The 15294-nt window shown below is 46.6% G+C and overlaps 2 protein-coding genes across 3 annotated transcripts in view; both read left to right on the forward strand.

The window, feature by feature from the left end:
- Positions 1 to 213: 213 nt before the first annotated feature.
- The window catches only part of ehbp1l1a (EH domain binding protein 1-like 1a), a 30254-nt gene continuing 15173 nt past the window's right edge, over positions 214 to 15294 (forward strand). The window contains exons 1-9 of one of the 2 annotated variants that reach the window (XM_069671949.1): positions 214 to 455; positions 5878 to 5935; positions 6052 to 6147; positions 6232 to 6285; positions 7581 to 7759; positions 7848 to 7993; positions 8244 to 8306; positions 12149 to 12208; positions 12291 to 12393. In XM_069671949.1, coding sequence (XP_069528050.1) covers positions 352 to 455; positions 5878 to 5935; positions 6052 to 6147; positions 6232 to 6285; positions 7581 to 7759; positions 7848 to 7993; positions 8244 to 8306; positions 12149 to 12208; positions 12291 to 12393 — 863 coding nt within the window. In that variant the 5' untranslated portion in view covers positions 214 to 351. The remainder of the gene's footprint in view (positions 456 to 5877; positions 5936 to 6051; positions 6148 to 6231; positions 6286 to 7580; positions 7760 to 7847; positions 7994 to 8243; positions 8307 to 12148; positions 12209 to 12290; positions 12394 to 15294) is intronic. The other variant, XM_069671950.1, reaches the window with a different exon arrangement.
- LOC138600630 (atrophin-1-like) lies at positions 9564 to 10940 on the forward strand. Its single transcript, XM_069672087.1, has 5 exons — positions 9564 to 9786; positions 9969 to 10130; positions 10231 to 10413; positions 10704 to 10847; positions 10936 to 10940. Exons 1-5 carry the CDS (start codon positions 9564 to 9566, stop codon positions 10938 to 10940), a joined length of 717 nt encoding a protein of 238 aa, XP_069528188.1.

Below are 15294 nucleotides of genomic sequence, written 5' to 3' on the forward strand. Positions count from 1 at the left end.
AATAAAAAGTGGTGAAGAGAGAATCAGACACCCAACTTTTGTTTTAAAAATATGGCGGTATTTCAGGGTTTTGACGATCTAAAAATAAAAGCTGCATTTACCAAGGATTTTATTTTGAAAACCCTCCTCTTCCGTATTCCGGTTTTGTTGTTTAGCTTGACTGCTGTCTCTGCTATGAGGCGTGTGTTTGTTGTGCAGTCTGTGTATGGAGCGGACACCGGTGAGGAGCTGTCAGCGAGGCAGGCGGACCCCTCACTCCCTTCGGTGTAGTCCACGCGGCAGGACACGGTGACCGGATTACTTCACGGTACTGTCGGTTGATCGAGTCTGTGAGAGAATTATCTGACAGCCATGACTTCGGTTTGGAAACGACTCCAGCGGGTCGGAAAGAAAGCAGCGAAGTTCCAGTTTGCTGCTTCATTTCAGGAGCTGATGATAGAGTGCACTAATAAATGGTAAGGAACTATTATAACACTCTATAATGATAATACAGTGGATGTGTGTTGTGTTTCGTTTGGTACAACCTTCCTAACGTGTCCCTGTAAGTGTTTAAGGGACTGGCATCTTTATCGTGTACGGGGGGAGAAAGTGATGCCAAACCCCATTCAGAAATATCCACATTTTACTGTTTGTGAGCCACAGAACAAAGTGGCCGTTCAGGTATAGTTAACACCCTGTTCCGCTTACAACTCATACCGAAACTAATATTTCTGTCGATAAAATTGATCAAATTATTGATTCGGTTATTATTCCGTCGTTATTACGGTATCATACAGGCCCACATCGAAGGGCGGAAGCAACACCTTAAACAGATGGGACTTTTGATATAAGATGAAGTCTGGGACGACTTCTCCGATTTGTTTTTTAACGACTCGTCTTACTACAGCACAGTAGACCATTTGTTGTTGCATGAGTGAGAATGAAAATGACTGAATGAATACGTGAGATGTGTAGTTAAAAGGACAGTGTTTTATCGGAGGCTTCACTCGTGTTAATTATATTAAAAAACATGATGACGCTGCTTCACAGAGGACGCCCCAGTCACCTACTTCCGTGTCTGCTTTTTATTATTGAGTATTTAAACATAACGCTGTGGTAGCATTCTGTTCAGGTGCTGGGTTGTAGGTAAGAGTGATCATCTCTGGGAGGACGGTACGTAGGCTGTCAGGTGTGCAGCTGGACACAGGATGTGGTCATCCACAACATCAGCACCACTCGGGCTGCAGCCAGATTTTTTGGGCCCCATGAAAAGACATCCCATCGGGCCCCATTACTCTACCACCTCCGGCCAAGTCAAGCCTGCTTAATTGCTCTGAACTCACCCCCACCAGAACCCAATTAACCCTTTGTAAACTTTGATAAATCTCCCTTTGGTGCCTCTCATCAACACCGACTCTACAACACAGAGGCAGCCTGGATGTTTACATTTAGCTGATGTACAGACAGTAAACAGTAACGGTTACAGTAATGTATGGATCATGTAAGACAAGTCTGGGAGCGGAGATATAATTTTGTTTTATTAAAAAGAGCGAGAAAGAAAAACATATTGAGAGATGAATGGCTGTTTGAGTTGGAGGAGGTGATATCTACCTGTGATCTGAGACTGTGTTTGTGGAGAGAAGGAATATTGCATTTGCTGAAGAGAGTAAGGAGAGAAAGAAACATTTAATGAACATAAAAACATTCATGTAACTGAATATGTTTATAACTTTCAAAGTCTTTGTTCCTGCGCACAGACAGCCCAAGAGTAAAGTTAAACGAGGCTTTTGGATCCTCCGTGTTCTTTAGACTTCAGTTCCTCCGTCTGAAAAACATTACTCATTAAACACTTTAAAATAAAATTGATTTAAATGTAAACTGTTGATTATAAAGTTACGACTGAAGTCAGGAGAAGGTGTCCGCAGTGAGACCTGAAGCCAAACTTTGTTTCCTTTATGTGCTGTATTTAAACTGAAACTAAAATCTTTAACTGAACTTAAACGAGTAGTTCTGGTGTCTACACCTGAACGTGCACCTATTCACAATCTTATCCTGTTTTTAATAACGTCACAGAGACAACAAAGGTCTGGAACGTTCCTCTTGTTGCTGCAGACGTCTTTAAAACATGATTAGTTTAATCTTTGCAAACATGTCGGTGCAGTCTGCTGCGTCTGAAGTGTTTTAATGGAAGAGATGATGACAGGGCAGAGGGCGGCTGAGCTCATAATAACATAAACACTTCTTATTAGATGTTTTAAAATGTAGGAAATCTGTTTTGTTTCCCAAAAAGTGTCCTCACTCCCTCCCAGTCCGATCCCGCAGCAGGATCCTGGTGGAAAACTTGAGGCTTGGCTCAAACGTCTCCGCCCCAGAGTTCAGCTTCATCTGAATCATAATCAACAGCAACACTCTGTGAGTGAGCTGCTGCTGCAGGACGTCTTTAATTCCATTATCGTTACTCACGCTGCATCAGCAGGTCTGTCCCATCCTCCAGCCCCGGCTTGTATCGTGGGCTCCTTCACGTCACCCCGTTCCTCACTTTTTAAGTAAACTTTCACTCGAGCCGACAGGTACGAGCACGTCTCAGGTGCATCTGACGTAGATGCTGTTTAGCAACACTTGTTCTTTACAGTCGTGCTCTCCCCTCAGGCGCACAGTGATACATGATATTACACATAAAGACATGTAAGAGACGCAGTACAATGTAATACTTGTTTAACTTAAATTGTGTGTTTTTTACATGGGGTTTGGTGGGATGTTTCAGGTGAGAGTCACTGAGGCAGGTGAAGGTGGTCGACATGTTTAATCTGATTTATATCTAACAAAGTCAAGTTAATGAAATAGTAAAAAAGAAACATTAGATAGTAATTAAATGTTTTGCCTTTTAAGTGAAGCTTAAAGATAATTAGTCAAGATTAAAGTTCTGATTTTCTACAGCAAAAGAATTATTCCAAATTTGTATTTACTGTTTTTATGTGACTGGTCTTTTAAATGTTAAGTGTGGATCCAACACAGTATGTGTTTGTGTGAGACACAATAACACCAGCAGGAGACCAGCAACTCCCATGTTCTAAAAGGTAAATCAGTGTTTTTGTGAATGGAGTCTGGTGTGTTTGCAGAGAGCGATGTAACGTCTGTGTGTGGTTAAAACAATCATCTTCCTCTGTAACAAAAAGGTCTATCTCTGTAGGGATCCTTTCTGTCATGTTGTCACACACTTAGAAGAACAATCTGAGCCTGTCAGTGGAAACAACAACAACTTATAGTGGACGACCTTTGACCCATCAAGGATTATGTTGCAGCCGTTACAGCCTGTTTCACTGCTGCAGGACGAACACATCTGCTGGAGACGTTCAAACACTGTTTGGACCTGTGAGGCATTAAGACCTGAAATAAGTAAAACAGAACCCAGGCTTAAAAATACAGGACTTACCCTTTACGTCTGACGCTAAGGAAGCAGGCAGAGTTAGCATAGTTAGCATAATAAAACATGTCTCCCCTTAACTTAGAGAGGGAAGAACTAGAAAGTGAGAGTGTGGAGGCTTTAAATGTAGAAATAAAACACGTATCTGTCCCTCAGATTGGATGACGTCACAGTTGTACGAGTCAATGACAAGAATGTGTAAAATGTGGCTCGGCGAGCTCGGCCGTCTCCCTCCACTGAGAGTTCAGACGTTTCATGATCAACAGCTTCCCTCATGGCAGGAAATGTTCACTTAAACTAATGTCTTACACTTTAATCACAGTGACATGCAGTGAGTTCTGTGTGAGGCCCGCCGTCGGGCATTAGTCGGTCAGCTCGTCGCAGCACAGAAACATGACGGAGATAAATGGAGCTGCAGCAGGTGTAGGATTTCTATTAATCCTGTGTGAAGTTCAGAGAGGCAGACGGCGTCTATTTCTGTTCTGTAGCTCCCAGAACTCTTCTCACCACGTGCTCACCGTTGAGTGTGAGAGTCCTGCAACATGAAAGGGAGGCCGACAGTTTGACCTGTGGCACGTCAACAGGTGCCCAAACTGCCCGGTTCTTTCAAAATAAAAGCATAAATAAATACTGATAAAAGAAAGTCTGGAAGAAGCTGCAGTAACACGTCTGTTAAACCTCAGAGCAGAGTCGGAAACATTGTTAGCATCTGATTCGGTTGCTGGAGGAGTTCGGGGCCTCCTCCAAAGGGAGGCGCCCAGGAGGCATCCTGATCAGATGCTCGAACCACCTCAACTGGCTCCTTCAATGAGAGGGAGTAGCAGCTCTAGCGGCCCAGACACCCTGCAGAGGAGACTCATTCAGCTGCCACCTCATTCCTTCGGTCACTTGGCAGAGCTCTTGAGATCAGGTGAGGGCTGGACCGTAGATCGATGTCAGATCGATCCGCTCCCTCTTCACCTCGACGGCTACAACGCCCGCGTTACTGCTGATGCTGCACCGACCTGTCTGTCGACCTCAGGATCCATTTTACCCTCACTGAGAACAAGACCCCGAGCTGCTTCAACTCCTCGACTCTCTCCCCCCCGCTGGGAGCCCTCCACCCTCTCCCTGCAGAGAGCCATGGCCTCGGCCTCAGAGGGGCTGACTCTCATCCCAACAGCTTCACACGCGGCTGCAGACCGCCCCAGTGCCTGCTGGAGGACGCAGCTTGATGAAGCCAACAGGACAACATCATCTGCATAAGAACGGTGACATCATTTCCTTTTGAATGCTGGGAAATGAGTGAGTCCACCTGCAGAGCTTTCACAGCACAAGCTTCTCATGAATCTTCTGTTTGTTATGTGTTCACACAACAAGCTGCAGGATAATGTGAGTCTGAGCGTGGGGTCAGTTTCCCACCATTCATAAAGCCTACACACACACACACGCACACACACACACACACACACACACACACACACACACACACACGCTCAGACCTGTTTCCCCTCAGCAGACTCGATCACTCGTCTCACAGTCACAAGATGTTGATCTTCTGCCGGCCCAGCTCACCTCTGTGTGTCTCACAGACGAGCGTGTGTTCAGACGGCTGCCGTTCAGTGTAATGAGATGATGGTGATTGACGGGGCGGTGCAGCCGTGAGCGTACAAAGAGGACACACACAGGAAGTAGAATATGTAGAATCGTCCCTCTAAAGACGGATAAACTTCTCCTGTGCTGCTCAGAGAGAAGCAGAACTGTGGCTCAGTGTGTAACTACTTTATCTCAGGTTAATCGATCTGATCTGTGACTGGTTGTTGTCAGCGTGTTAGCCTTTAGCTTGACGTTGTTGATGTAGTCAGGTTGTAGGTCAGCAGATCTTTCTGTCTGTCACATGTCAGTGTGACGTGCTGCAGCTCCTCCTGGTTGTGCACGTTTGTTATATGGGACCTTTTCTTGCTCAGACTGTGTGTGTCTGGATGCTCGTCTGTAAAGGTTGTAAAACACATTCATAAAGTCACTTCTAAGCTTTCCTCACCAGGACGGAGATGTGTGCTGTCCGTCACTCGTTCTCTGAGTAACCTGAAGCTAAAGCTTCACCTGCTCCACCTCAGCTCCACCTGTGTCGACAGCAGCGTTTGTCTTGGGGCGAGCCGTGTCCAGAGGCATCGTGTGTCATCCGTCTGTCCGTCCGTCCTTCACATTCTCATGGGCATGATGATTCAGGAACACCTTTAAGTCTGACCCAAACATCCACTTGGACTCGAGGATGACCTGACTAGATTCTGGTTGTCAAAGGTCAAAGGTTAAGGTGACCTCTCGTCCTCCCCTCAGCATTCCTTCTGCACACGACCTGTTCTGTTGTCAGGAGAAAGTTCTCCTGTAACTCAGAGTAAACATGGTGGCAGTGAGTAACATGTTTTAATGATGATGTTGTGTGTGTGTAAATTTAACTTACAGAAACATGAACGTGTTGTTTGTTCTGTCTGCAGGCAGCCAGACAAACTGAGGGTGGTGTGGATCCGGAGGAACAGACGGCACAGCACAAAGGTGAGCTAAATAAATAACCAGCTGAAGGAATAAATATGTTATGTAATAAGATAAACTGTCTCTTAGTATTAAAGTGTTCTCTGCAGAAGCTCTCTCACTCTGACGTTCTCCTTCAGCTCCACAGCTGGCAGCCGGGCATCAAGAACCCGTACAGAGGTCTGGTGGTCTGGCAGGTTCCAGAGAGCTTAGACATCACGGTCACGCTCTTTAAGGTACCGACTTCATCTCATGATCAGTAAGTTCTCTGATGGTAAACGTGACGACACAGCTCAGGTGTTTTATTCGTCTTCACACAGGAACCGACTGCGGAGGAGTTTGAAGACAAAGACTGGACCTTCGTCATTGAGAATGTGAGTGTGCTGCTTCCTCAGGTGGTGTTCAGACCGCACACTGAGACAGGTCACTGATGGCCGTTCATGCCTTCATAGAGAGAGGACGGTGGACGGAGGACACGAGAGAGATGATACACGGCAAAGGGCCGAGGGCGGAGTTAAACCCGGTTCGCTGCATCGAGGACGATTGTCTCTGTATACAGTCGCCGATTTAACCGCTGAGCTAAACCGACGCCTGTTTCACACTCGTTGCCGTCTGAACTTTAACTCGAGTGAACAAATGAACACGTGAAATGGCTGTTTGGCTGTTTTCCCTTCCTGGTTATAAATATTTCCACACTGCTGACAGTTTAGCCGAGCTTGCCGCATATCGTGCTGAGGTTACGACAGCTGACGTGAATGATCGGGGTGATGTGATCGGCTCCAGTCCGATAGCTGAGATCGGGGTCGGGACATCCCGTCACATTTTGGTTACGTACACAGTCACAGCAAAGACAGGACTTAATGCAGTTTGTAAACAGCGACAAAAGTTACACTACAGGTGCTTTTCCACAGCAGGAACGTCCCCAGGAACCAGGAACCTTTTGAGGAACTGTGCGTTTCAACAGCAGGAACCAGGGTCTGAATTCAGTTCCATGGTAGTTGATTTACCCCCTGAAAAGTCCCTGCTCGGGGGGTAGTACTGTCCTCGTTTCTGATTGGTCATGTTGTAGTGCAGTTACTGCTCCTCCAGACGTCATTGGCCTGATAGGAATAATCTTCCCGGGACTTCAGGCAGCGCAGACGACAGCGGGCCACAAGAACCATTTAGTACCTTAAAGAGAAGTTCCTGGAACTAAAAGTTCTGTTACAGCGCAGCGTCACGCCGATTCATTACTTGAGAAAACGCACCGTGTGGGAAATGTTTGAGTCTGCGTGTTTGTGCAGCTCAAAGGACGTTTGTGTGCAGGGCTTTTGGAACGCCTGGCAGGTTTTAGATCTTATATTTATGTAATTTAGGCGACGCAGACGCAGCCTGCAGAAATATACTATATATATTATATATATTACTATAATGTGCTGCGTTCAGACCAGAAGCCGAACCTCTTCTTTGCGTGGGGTATGACTTAAAACGTAGAATGATGCAAACACGGCTCGAGTCTGTCGAGGAGACGTTTACGTGTTTGTGAGATTTGATTTGAGTAATAAATTCAGACGATGCTGCGAGACTTCAGCCTGTCAGAGATCCTCATCAGGTCACTGGATCTGAACGGCCTCAGTAACATCTGTAACACAATCTCAGGAGGAAGTTCTGACTTGTTTTCCTTCCGCAGGAGACGAAAGGTCGCAGGAAGGTTTTGGCCTCGGCCGATGTGAACATGAAGAAGTTTGCGAGTGCGACGCCGGCTCAGTACGACGTCACGCTGAAGCTCAAACCGCTGTCCGTCAAAGTGATCGAAGCCACGCTGAAGCTCAACCTGTCCTGTATCTTTCTCAAAGAGGGGAAGGCCACGTGAGTCATCAGCAGCATGTTCTTATAGCTCACAGGTTACTCTGACGCTGCTGATGGAATAAGAGGATCCTCTGTCCTCTCTCCACAGAGACGAGGACATGCAGAGTCTGGCGAGTCTCATGAGCATTAAAATGAACGACATTGGAAACCTGGACGACTTTAACGACAGCGATGAGGAAGCGGGAGAGGACAGGAGGCCCAGCTTTGGGACCGGACCGACTCCTCATGTGACAGGTGAGAGAGAGAATGAAGAGAGGGAGGCAACACCTCCAGACAATCCAGCAGCTCCTCCCTGTTACATGAACCTCCAGCTGCAGCTGAGGCCTGCGAGCACGGCTCAGAGTTATTAAAGTCTTTATTTGCGCCCTTCACACCTCTTACGTTCTGTTTTCTCACCTCTTGCTTCCTCTTCTGTTTCCTGTTTATATCTCACTTCTCTTTTCGTTAAGTCTTCACCTCTGCTGTTCCTCTTTCTCTCTAACAGCTTCTTCCACCTCCAGACTCCATGACCTGGCCTGGAGGCCTGTGCTTGAGTCAGGCCCTACAGGTAACTTCCTGTACCCCGATTAACCCTTCGACCCCCGCAGTGGTTTTAAAACAAGTAGAGATGAAGATTCAGACTCAATGACTCTGTAGAGCGCTTCACTTCATCTCATGTCTCCTTCACTCACGCTTCGCTCATGTGCAACGTTTCATTTATTATTAGTCAGCTGACACTCTGACTGTCTGTGCAGAATAAAGCATCACTGATTTAAATACTTTAATGTTACTTTAAATAACTGCAGACGTTCGGATTATAAAACAGAGCAGGGTCTCTCAGAGCAGCTGCCGTGTTCTGCCGTCATTACAAAGTGTCGGAGCTAAAGTAGGACTCTCTGTTTGAGCGCTGAAGATGCTTTCACATACGAGACTCTAAAGACAGAACTGTGGTTTTGCAGGAAGTAGCAGTGAGCGCTTCGGCGATTTCTGAGACCGTCAGCGTGAAGCTGTTTCTCTTTTAGCCACAAGACGAAAATAAAATACTTTAATACTTTAACATAAACACTTTTCTACACTGAACCAAACTGTGATTAGGATAAGTTTCTGGTGAACAGTCAGTTACACAGAGGCTGCACTCTGGCTGACTGCAGCGGGATGAAGCCCAAACAGAAATAGATTCAACATGAAGCTTTGTCAGGTCTGTCCTCACGAGGAGCAGAACACTACTGTGACATGAGACGGAGGGCGGAGCCATCAGTTATGATGCATTCAAGGAATCTAAACGCTTTTGTGACACAGCGTGAAGAGAATTTATCTCAAGTTAAAGTTTAGCTCTACAACAGATTGTTAGCTGTTAGCTGTTAGCATGCAGAGTCTGTTTATAGAGATTAATACGAAGCTAACGCTGATGGAGCTAGGCTCCGCCTGCCTTTGCTCTCAACACGGACTGTTTTTCCTGCTGATACGTGATTGGTCAATACTACTCGGACTATAAACGTACTACAAACAGAAACCAGAACGCTTCCTGTCCTAAAACCCCCTCACATGCCTGCAGTTGCAGCCGTGCAGCAGTAAAGTTCAGAGTGTCTGCATGAATGATGAGAAACAGACTTTCGATCACAGCTTAGAGAGTTCAGACAGAGACGAAGTTATTTGTGCATTTCTCTCCTCATACATGCTGTAGAACCTCATCCTTCATTTCCACTGTCATCCTTATTCTGTCTCTTTCTTCCTCTATCCCCCCCTCCTCCTCCTCCTCCTGCTCCTCCTCCTCCTCCTCCTCCTCCTCCTCTCCATCCATCCCTCTCATCCAGTAACCTCAGAGATGGACCGGAAACCGTCCTCTGGTCTTTCCTCCTCCATCTCGGTCCCATCTCGTCCTCCTCTGCCTGATCACCCACACCCCTCTGTTCCTCCCTCTTTACGCTCACGCCCACCCGGCTCCACCCAGCAGGCTCCGCCCTCCCTCTACGCCTACTCACTGCCCGCCTTCACTCGAGCTCACCCGCCTGCTCTCCCCAAAATCTTCCAGCCAGGTGCCGGATCAGGTACCAGCCAGCAGATGTGCTCTCTCAGAAGCAGCTGATTGAGGCTGTAGCATTAGCTGGGTTAGCATCACCAGCTAGCAGGATAGAAGATAGTTTAAATCACCCTTTATTTTTCTTTTAGCTTCTTTCCCATCATGCCTCTCTCTTTGTCACTTCCTGTTTGTCCTCTTCCATCTCTGTAGCTCCTCGGAGGCCTCACAGCTTCCACTGTGACTCCTCTCCAGCCCAGGCTTTAGAGGCCACCGTTTTCTCCTCCTTCACTCCTTCTAAAGCCCTCTCCACCTCCTCCCTGTCCCCTGACCCATCCCTCCATCCTGCCTCTTTATTTGATACCTCACAAACAGGTAGGACAAGCTAACAGGCTAGCAGGCTAACAGGCTAACTTAAAGATTAGCGGTATAAAAAATCTTCTCTTCATTTCTTCTTTCCGTTTTCTTCTCTCAGCCTGGAGCGCACAGCCTGTTCCCTCCTCCTCCTCCTCCTCCTCTTCAGCTCCTCTCACCTCCTTCCCTATTATACCTCCACCTCCTCCTGCTCTCAGACCGCCCAGGGCTCGTCTCCCCTCTGGGGGGGAGTCAGGCTCGGCCCTCACCCGGCCCACCAGCCTGCCGTCTGCACCTGAGACAGGTACAGAGACAGGAAGAGGAGGAGTCAGACACTACTTTACACCATAGACTGTATAAAAAGATGGCCGACATGGCAGCTCCCCAAACCTCTCTCTCGCCCCCTGCTGACTCATTAAACTGTTCATAACCAAGACTGCAGCCGCGCTGTGGAGGTGTTTGTGTTCAGACAATGAGAGGAGGCGGAGACACGTCATCCATCTTTTTATGCAGTCTATGCTTCACTCCTTTCAGTTTACACACCTGTGTCTGCTCCTTCACCTGTGCTCCTCCCCCTCTCCTCCTCTTCCTCAGCCTCCTGGCAGACTGAGTGGAGGCCTCCTAAGTCTCAGGCCCCGTTGTCCCAGCCGGCTCTCTCTCCCAAGTTTCTGCATCTGTCTGCCAGCGATCCCGCGCAGCCCGCAGTGCTGCAGAAAAGGCAGAGAATAGAGACGCCATGTAAACCTCCTCGACCTTTGACACCAAGCTAACACCTGACTCCGTCTCCCTGCTGCATCCATTAACCCTTTCCTTGTGCTCTCCTCAGTTTGAACCTCGTGTCTCTTCTGAAGTTTTGGAGTTGTTGGTTTACTGCAGCCTCGATTTGTGTCATTGCATGTTACACAAATATTGTGTTGGATCTGAACTAACTATTTAAAACATCCGACTCTTAACCAGCTCACAGTTAGCTCATCAAACATCAAACACGCCGCACATACACTCGCAGCGGAAGCTGAAGCTAACAGAGAGAAACATAAACATCAGAGCAAACTAACTCACATCTTCATGGACGCTCACACGATGAAAAGAGTCCGTCAGCGATCACTGATGTCTCCATAGTCGGTGCAGTGAACAAGTCCGGGCATGTCTCCCTCACTGCCGTGTTTCGGGGGGATGCTGCATTCAGGTGCGCTCAGAAACGTGAGTGATCAGACACGTTACCTTTTGTACAACGCCTCTTCTGTCAACATGTCTGCAGTATGGCAGTTTTTGGGCCACGACTTTAAGAGCAGGCGTGATATCAACTCCGCTACAGGGAGACTTTCTCTGCAGTTAGGTGGGAAAAGACGTGCCGAATATATCGGTATCCAAATCGGCAAAAAGGGTTGGAAAATATCAGCATATCGGATATCGGCAAAAAATCCAATATGGTGCATCCCTAACTGGAGACATTGAAATATGTTTCAGCCATTTTGACCCCAAAATATACAAAAATAGGAGCCAGGTTTTAAAACATCCTGATGATACCTTAAGACCCCAGTTTCTGTGCGTCCCATCCTCTTTGCATCTGACTCTTGATTTGCTTCTTCTGTTGATCGTCATGCATGAGCTGTGCCACCTGCTCTCCCTCTCACCTCTTTGTTAAAGTCTGCCGATGAATTTTAGACTTTGATTTCTCTCCCCTTCTCCTCCTCCTCTCCTCCATCATCCCTCTGCCTCGTTATGTTTCCTCTGTCAGCGTCCTCTCTGTCCTCCGGTCAGTCAGTGGATCAGAAACCTCAGAGAGAATTTGTTCCTTCCTGGAGACCCCATGTCGCCCCCACAGTAGAGCCCCCCTCTCCCTCCTCCTTAAGTCCTTCCTCTGCTCCTGTGCTCTCTGGCCCTTCAGCTCCTCCTCTTCCTCCTTCTCAGCCTCATGTATCACAAACTGCCTCAGCCGTCCTCAGTGACAAAGATGCAGGTACAGGATCCAAACGGAGCAATGATCCAAGAACAATGTTCACTTTGTTCTGATCTTTTATTCTCTTCTTTCCTTTTAGAGTTTAAGAGACAGCTGAGCACGCTGAGCGAAGAGGATAACCAGAGTACAACACCAACAAGTAAGCACGAACAAATCCAGTGCAGCAGAATAATATTTGGTTCATCAACGTAACTAACTTTATGTTCCTGTATGTGGTTCAGCGTCTGATCCCAGAGCCCCTTCAGGCTGGAGAACGGAGACATCCAGGGCAGAGCGGAAGACAGACGCACGCTTTGGATTTGAGGTTGTCAAAGCATCAGCAGGGTGAGTTACAAAAGTCTGACTGTGGTTTGGTTTTAATGTTTGGCGTGGCATGGCTGTACAGGAATAATCGGCCCTAACACTTTAATGTAGTTGCCATTGGTTTGTGGTGTACACCTGGACAAGAGGTGTGCAAACTGGTGGAGCCAAAGTAAAAGACTGTTGAAGAGCCGAATGTTATTTTTAAAGTAAGTGGAATCTTGATCTGTTACTGCCGCACGTGATTTGGGTAAGAAGGGACTTGAGCTTGTTTTCATTCATTTCCCTCTCCCAGTCAAAAAAGAGGCTTTACACATCGTGGCATTTACTGGCTACGAACATGTCTAAACAAAGGTCACAAGAACTTTAAGGTAGCTCGTGGACGGTTGCATTGGTGAGGAAATACTTCGTCCCACAAACAAACAAACTCTGCATGTGTTTGGTTTGAGAGGGCTTCTCGGTTCAACATTTCTTACGTTTTCATGAGAACTGTTTTGTTCTTTTCTCTGTGAAATGGAGAAGCCAAACCCTGGTGCCCTTTGCACTGCAGCTTCTAATGCTTGTAACCTTGTGGCTATGTTATGGCACTGCCAAAATGTGTTAGCACACTGCTTGTTGCGCTGCGTGTTATTGCCTGGGATAAAAGATTCAAAAGGAGTCTTTCTACTTTGGTCAAAGTCACATGAATGTCGTGCCTGACCTGGAAGTTTGTTGTTGAGTATCATTTTGAAAGGCTGCTGCTGTTTGGCAAACCTGGTTGTTACTACACAGATCCATCGTGCTTGTTTGGTTGATTGCTTCGTCTGGATATAACTCCTGTTGTATATATACTCTTTGTAGTTCCATGTCCATACTATGAATAAGGCCTGGATATGGACTGCATTAGGACCTGTGTCCACCAAAACATTGTTTTCCAGCTGAAATCACCAGCCGGGTGCACTCAAGAGCACTTTGTCGGGTGATTGTTCAGCTAAGACTCTTTGTTTGTGTCTGGTTTCAAAGTTACAGAATATCTGCAGAGTTAAACTGTCGATATAAGGTAGAGGACTTGCTCTGGCCCCTGCTCTGAGTGAAGGGAAGGTTAAATCATTCATGGAAAGAGGACGGGCCAGGCAGCCTGTGAGGGATACTCAGAGAGACCAGCAGTGTTCGTCTTTGTGCGTTTGTTCTCCCCTTCCTCAGCTGTGTTCAGAAAAGTAGGAGAAAAGGTGACAGGGACGAGTGCACTGTTTAAGCCAAAGTTAAACATTCACAAACATGCAGAGCTCAGCACAAAAAAGAGGCTTAGTGACTCATCAAGTTGCTGACATCTGTAATTTTCATAAATATGCGGCATGCCCATCGCAAAGAACGTAAACAATAAGCTGGAGTCAGAAAAAAAACCCTTTTGGTGGACACACAGCCTGACTGCACTGGAGACCTTCCTTGGGTCATAACTTATCTTCCTTTGTTTGTCCCCCAGACCTGAGAGCTTGGCCTCATTTTTGCCCCAAAACCCCAAAGCACCCTCAGCCCCAGGGCTAGAATATTTTGAGATGCCTAAAACACAGATGGATCAGATGGACTCGAGGCCAACAAGGACATTACCAAATGTCCAACCCACACTTCCTCCCATTACTTCATCAAAGAAGAAGAAGAAGAAGAAGAAAAATTCAGATTTTCAGGACCACACACCTGCCTCAGCCAAGGAGCTTCTACTTAAACCAAGTGGTCATTCGTCCAAGGTGTCCATTCAGTTAGAGAATCCAACAGAAGAACCAGAGCCTGTACAACATGTACCCCATTCTCCTACCGATCTCCCACCTCCTGCCAGGTCTCTTCAGGAACCTGCGTTGCCTCAAATTTCAGCAACCTCTGCCACAAAACCATTAGAAAGGACAATGGTATCCCATACCAAAGAAGTGGTAACTATGGATTTGGGGTAAGTGTGGTTTGGTCAGTTAATCTATAGCACTAAATGCATCCGAGCTCTTGTTAAATGTTAACATGTGATACAAGAGTAAATCATGATCATTAAAGCTGATTTTGCTCGTGTATTTTAAGACATTTCTGAAGCATATAAATCTTATGTTCTGACTTAAATCTTTGGTTTACTCTAGAAACAAGAACATGGTCGCCTCAGTGTCATCTTATCCTAGCGATGCCAATTCTGCTTTGCCACCTCTGGTGATGAACAAACAAACAGAAGTTCAGTGTGGACAAAGGTCCAATGTGAAAAACTCACAGTGGGAGAAGCCACCAAGAGACACTCAAGCAATTTGCCCGACTATTCCAATACCTGTTGAGGATAAGAACATGATGTGCAGCATGCCTGCCTCTGACCAAGCCTCGACAAGACTGGACTCTGATTTTGGGTTTTCCTCAGCACAGCAGACCATGTCCGACAATCTATCTAAAGAAGACAAAGAATCTAAAGTGACAGTTGAATCATTTGGCACAGAAAGCTTTGCACTGCATGGTTTGGACCTGGAACATTCTAAGGAGGAAGAAAGAACTGAAAATGTGTTGATGGATAAGAGAGAAATGAAAGAAAGAAAAAAGAGGATTGTACAGGAACTTGTGTTACCGAGCTCTGCTGTCAGTTCAGAAGAAAAGTGTGTGTACGTATCTAAGATGGATCTTGGTCAATTGTCTCCAGGAGCGAGATCCGTTTCTCATGAACCATTCACTGCACAGCCTGAAGCTCACGTTGAAGAAATAGTCAGAGTGCCAAGTATGACTAAATTACTACAGAGTTGCCCACAATATTCCAAGATTCCTGGCATGCCATCTGTTGATCAATCTCAACTTATAGCTTGGCCTAATGAATGGAGGTTATTGTTTCAAAGGTTACCCAGCAACAGGTTTCCTCTTCTCCTGTATTCAGATTGTGTTACTACCCTTTATGAGGGAAGTGCAGGAATGGCAAAAATGGCTGACTTAACC

Source organism: Semicossyphus pulcher, unplaced genomic scaffold, assembly GCF_022749685.1.
Source record: "Semicossyphus pulcher isolate SPU_LCO1_2020_fin unplaced genomic scaffold, fSemPul1.0.p SCAF_21, whole genome shotgun sequence".
Classification (NCBI taxonomy): domain Eukaryota; kingdom Metazoa; phylum Chordata; class Actinopteri; order Labriformes; family Labridae; genus Semicossyphus; species Semicossyphus pulcher.

What these genes read in the sequence shown, in the direction of transcription:
- LOC138600630 (XM_069672087.1), top strand. Translation starts at nt 9,564, where the DNA reads ATGGACCGGAAACCGTCCTCTGGTCTTTCCTCCTCCATCTCGGTCCCA. An exon ending in CCAGCCAGGTGCCGGATCAG is followed by an intron (nt 9,787 to 9,968) that starts GTACCAGCCAGC and finishes CCATCTCTGTAG; the next exon opens with CTCCTCGGAGGCCTCACAGC. An exon ending in GCCGTCTGCACCTGAGACAG is followed by an intron (nt 10,414 to 10,703) that starts GTACAGAGACAG and finishes CCTCTTCCTCAG; the next exon opens with CCTCCTGGCAGACTGAGTGG.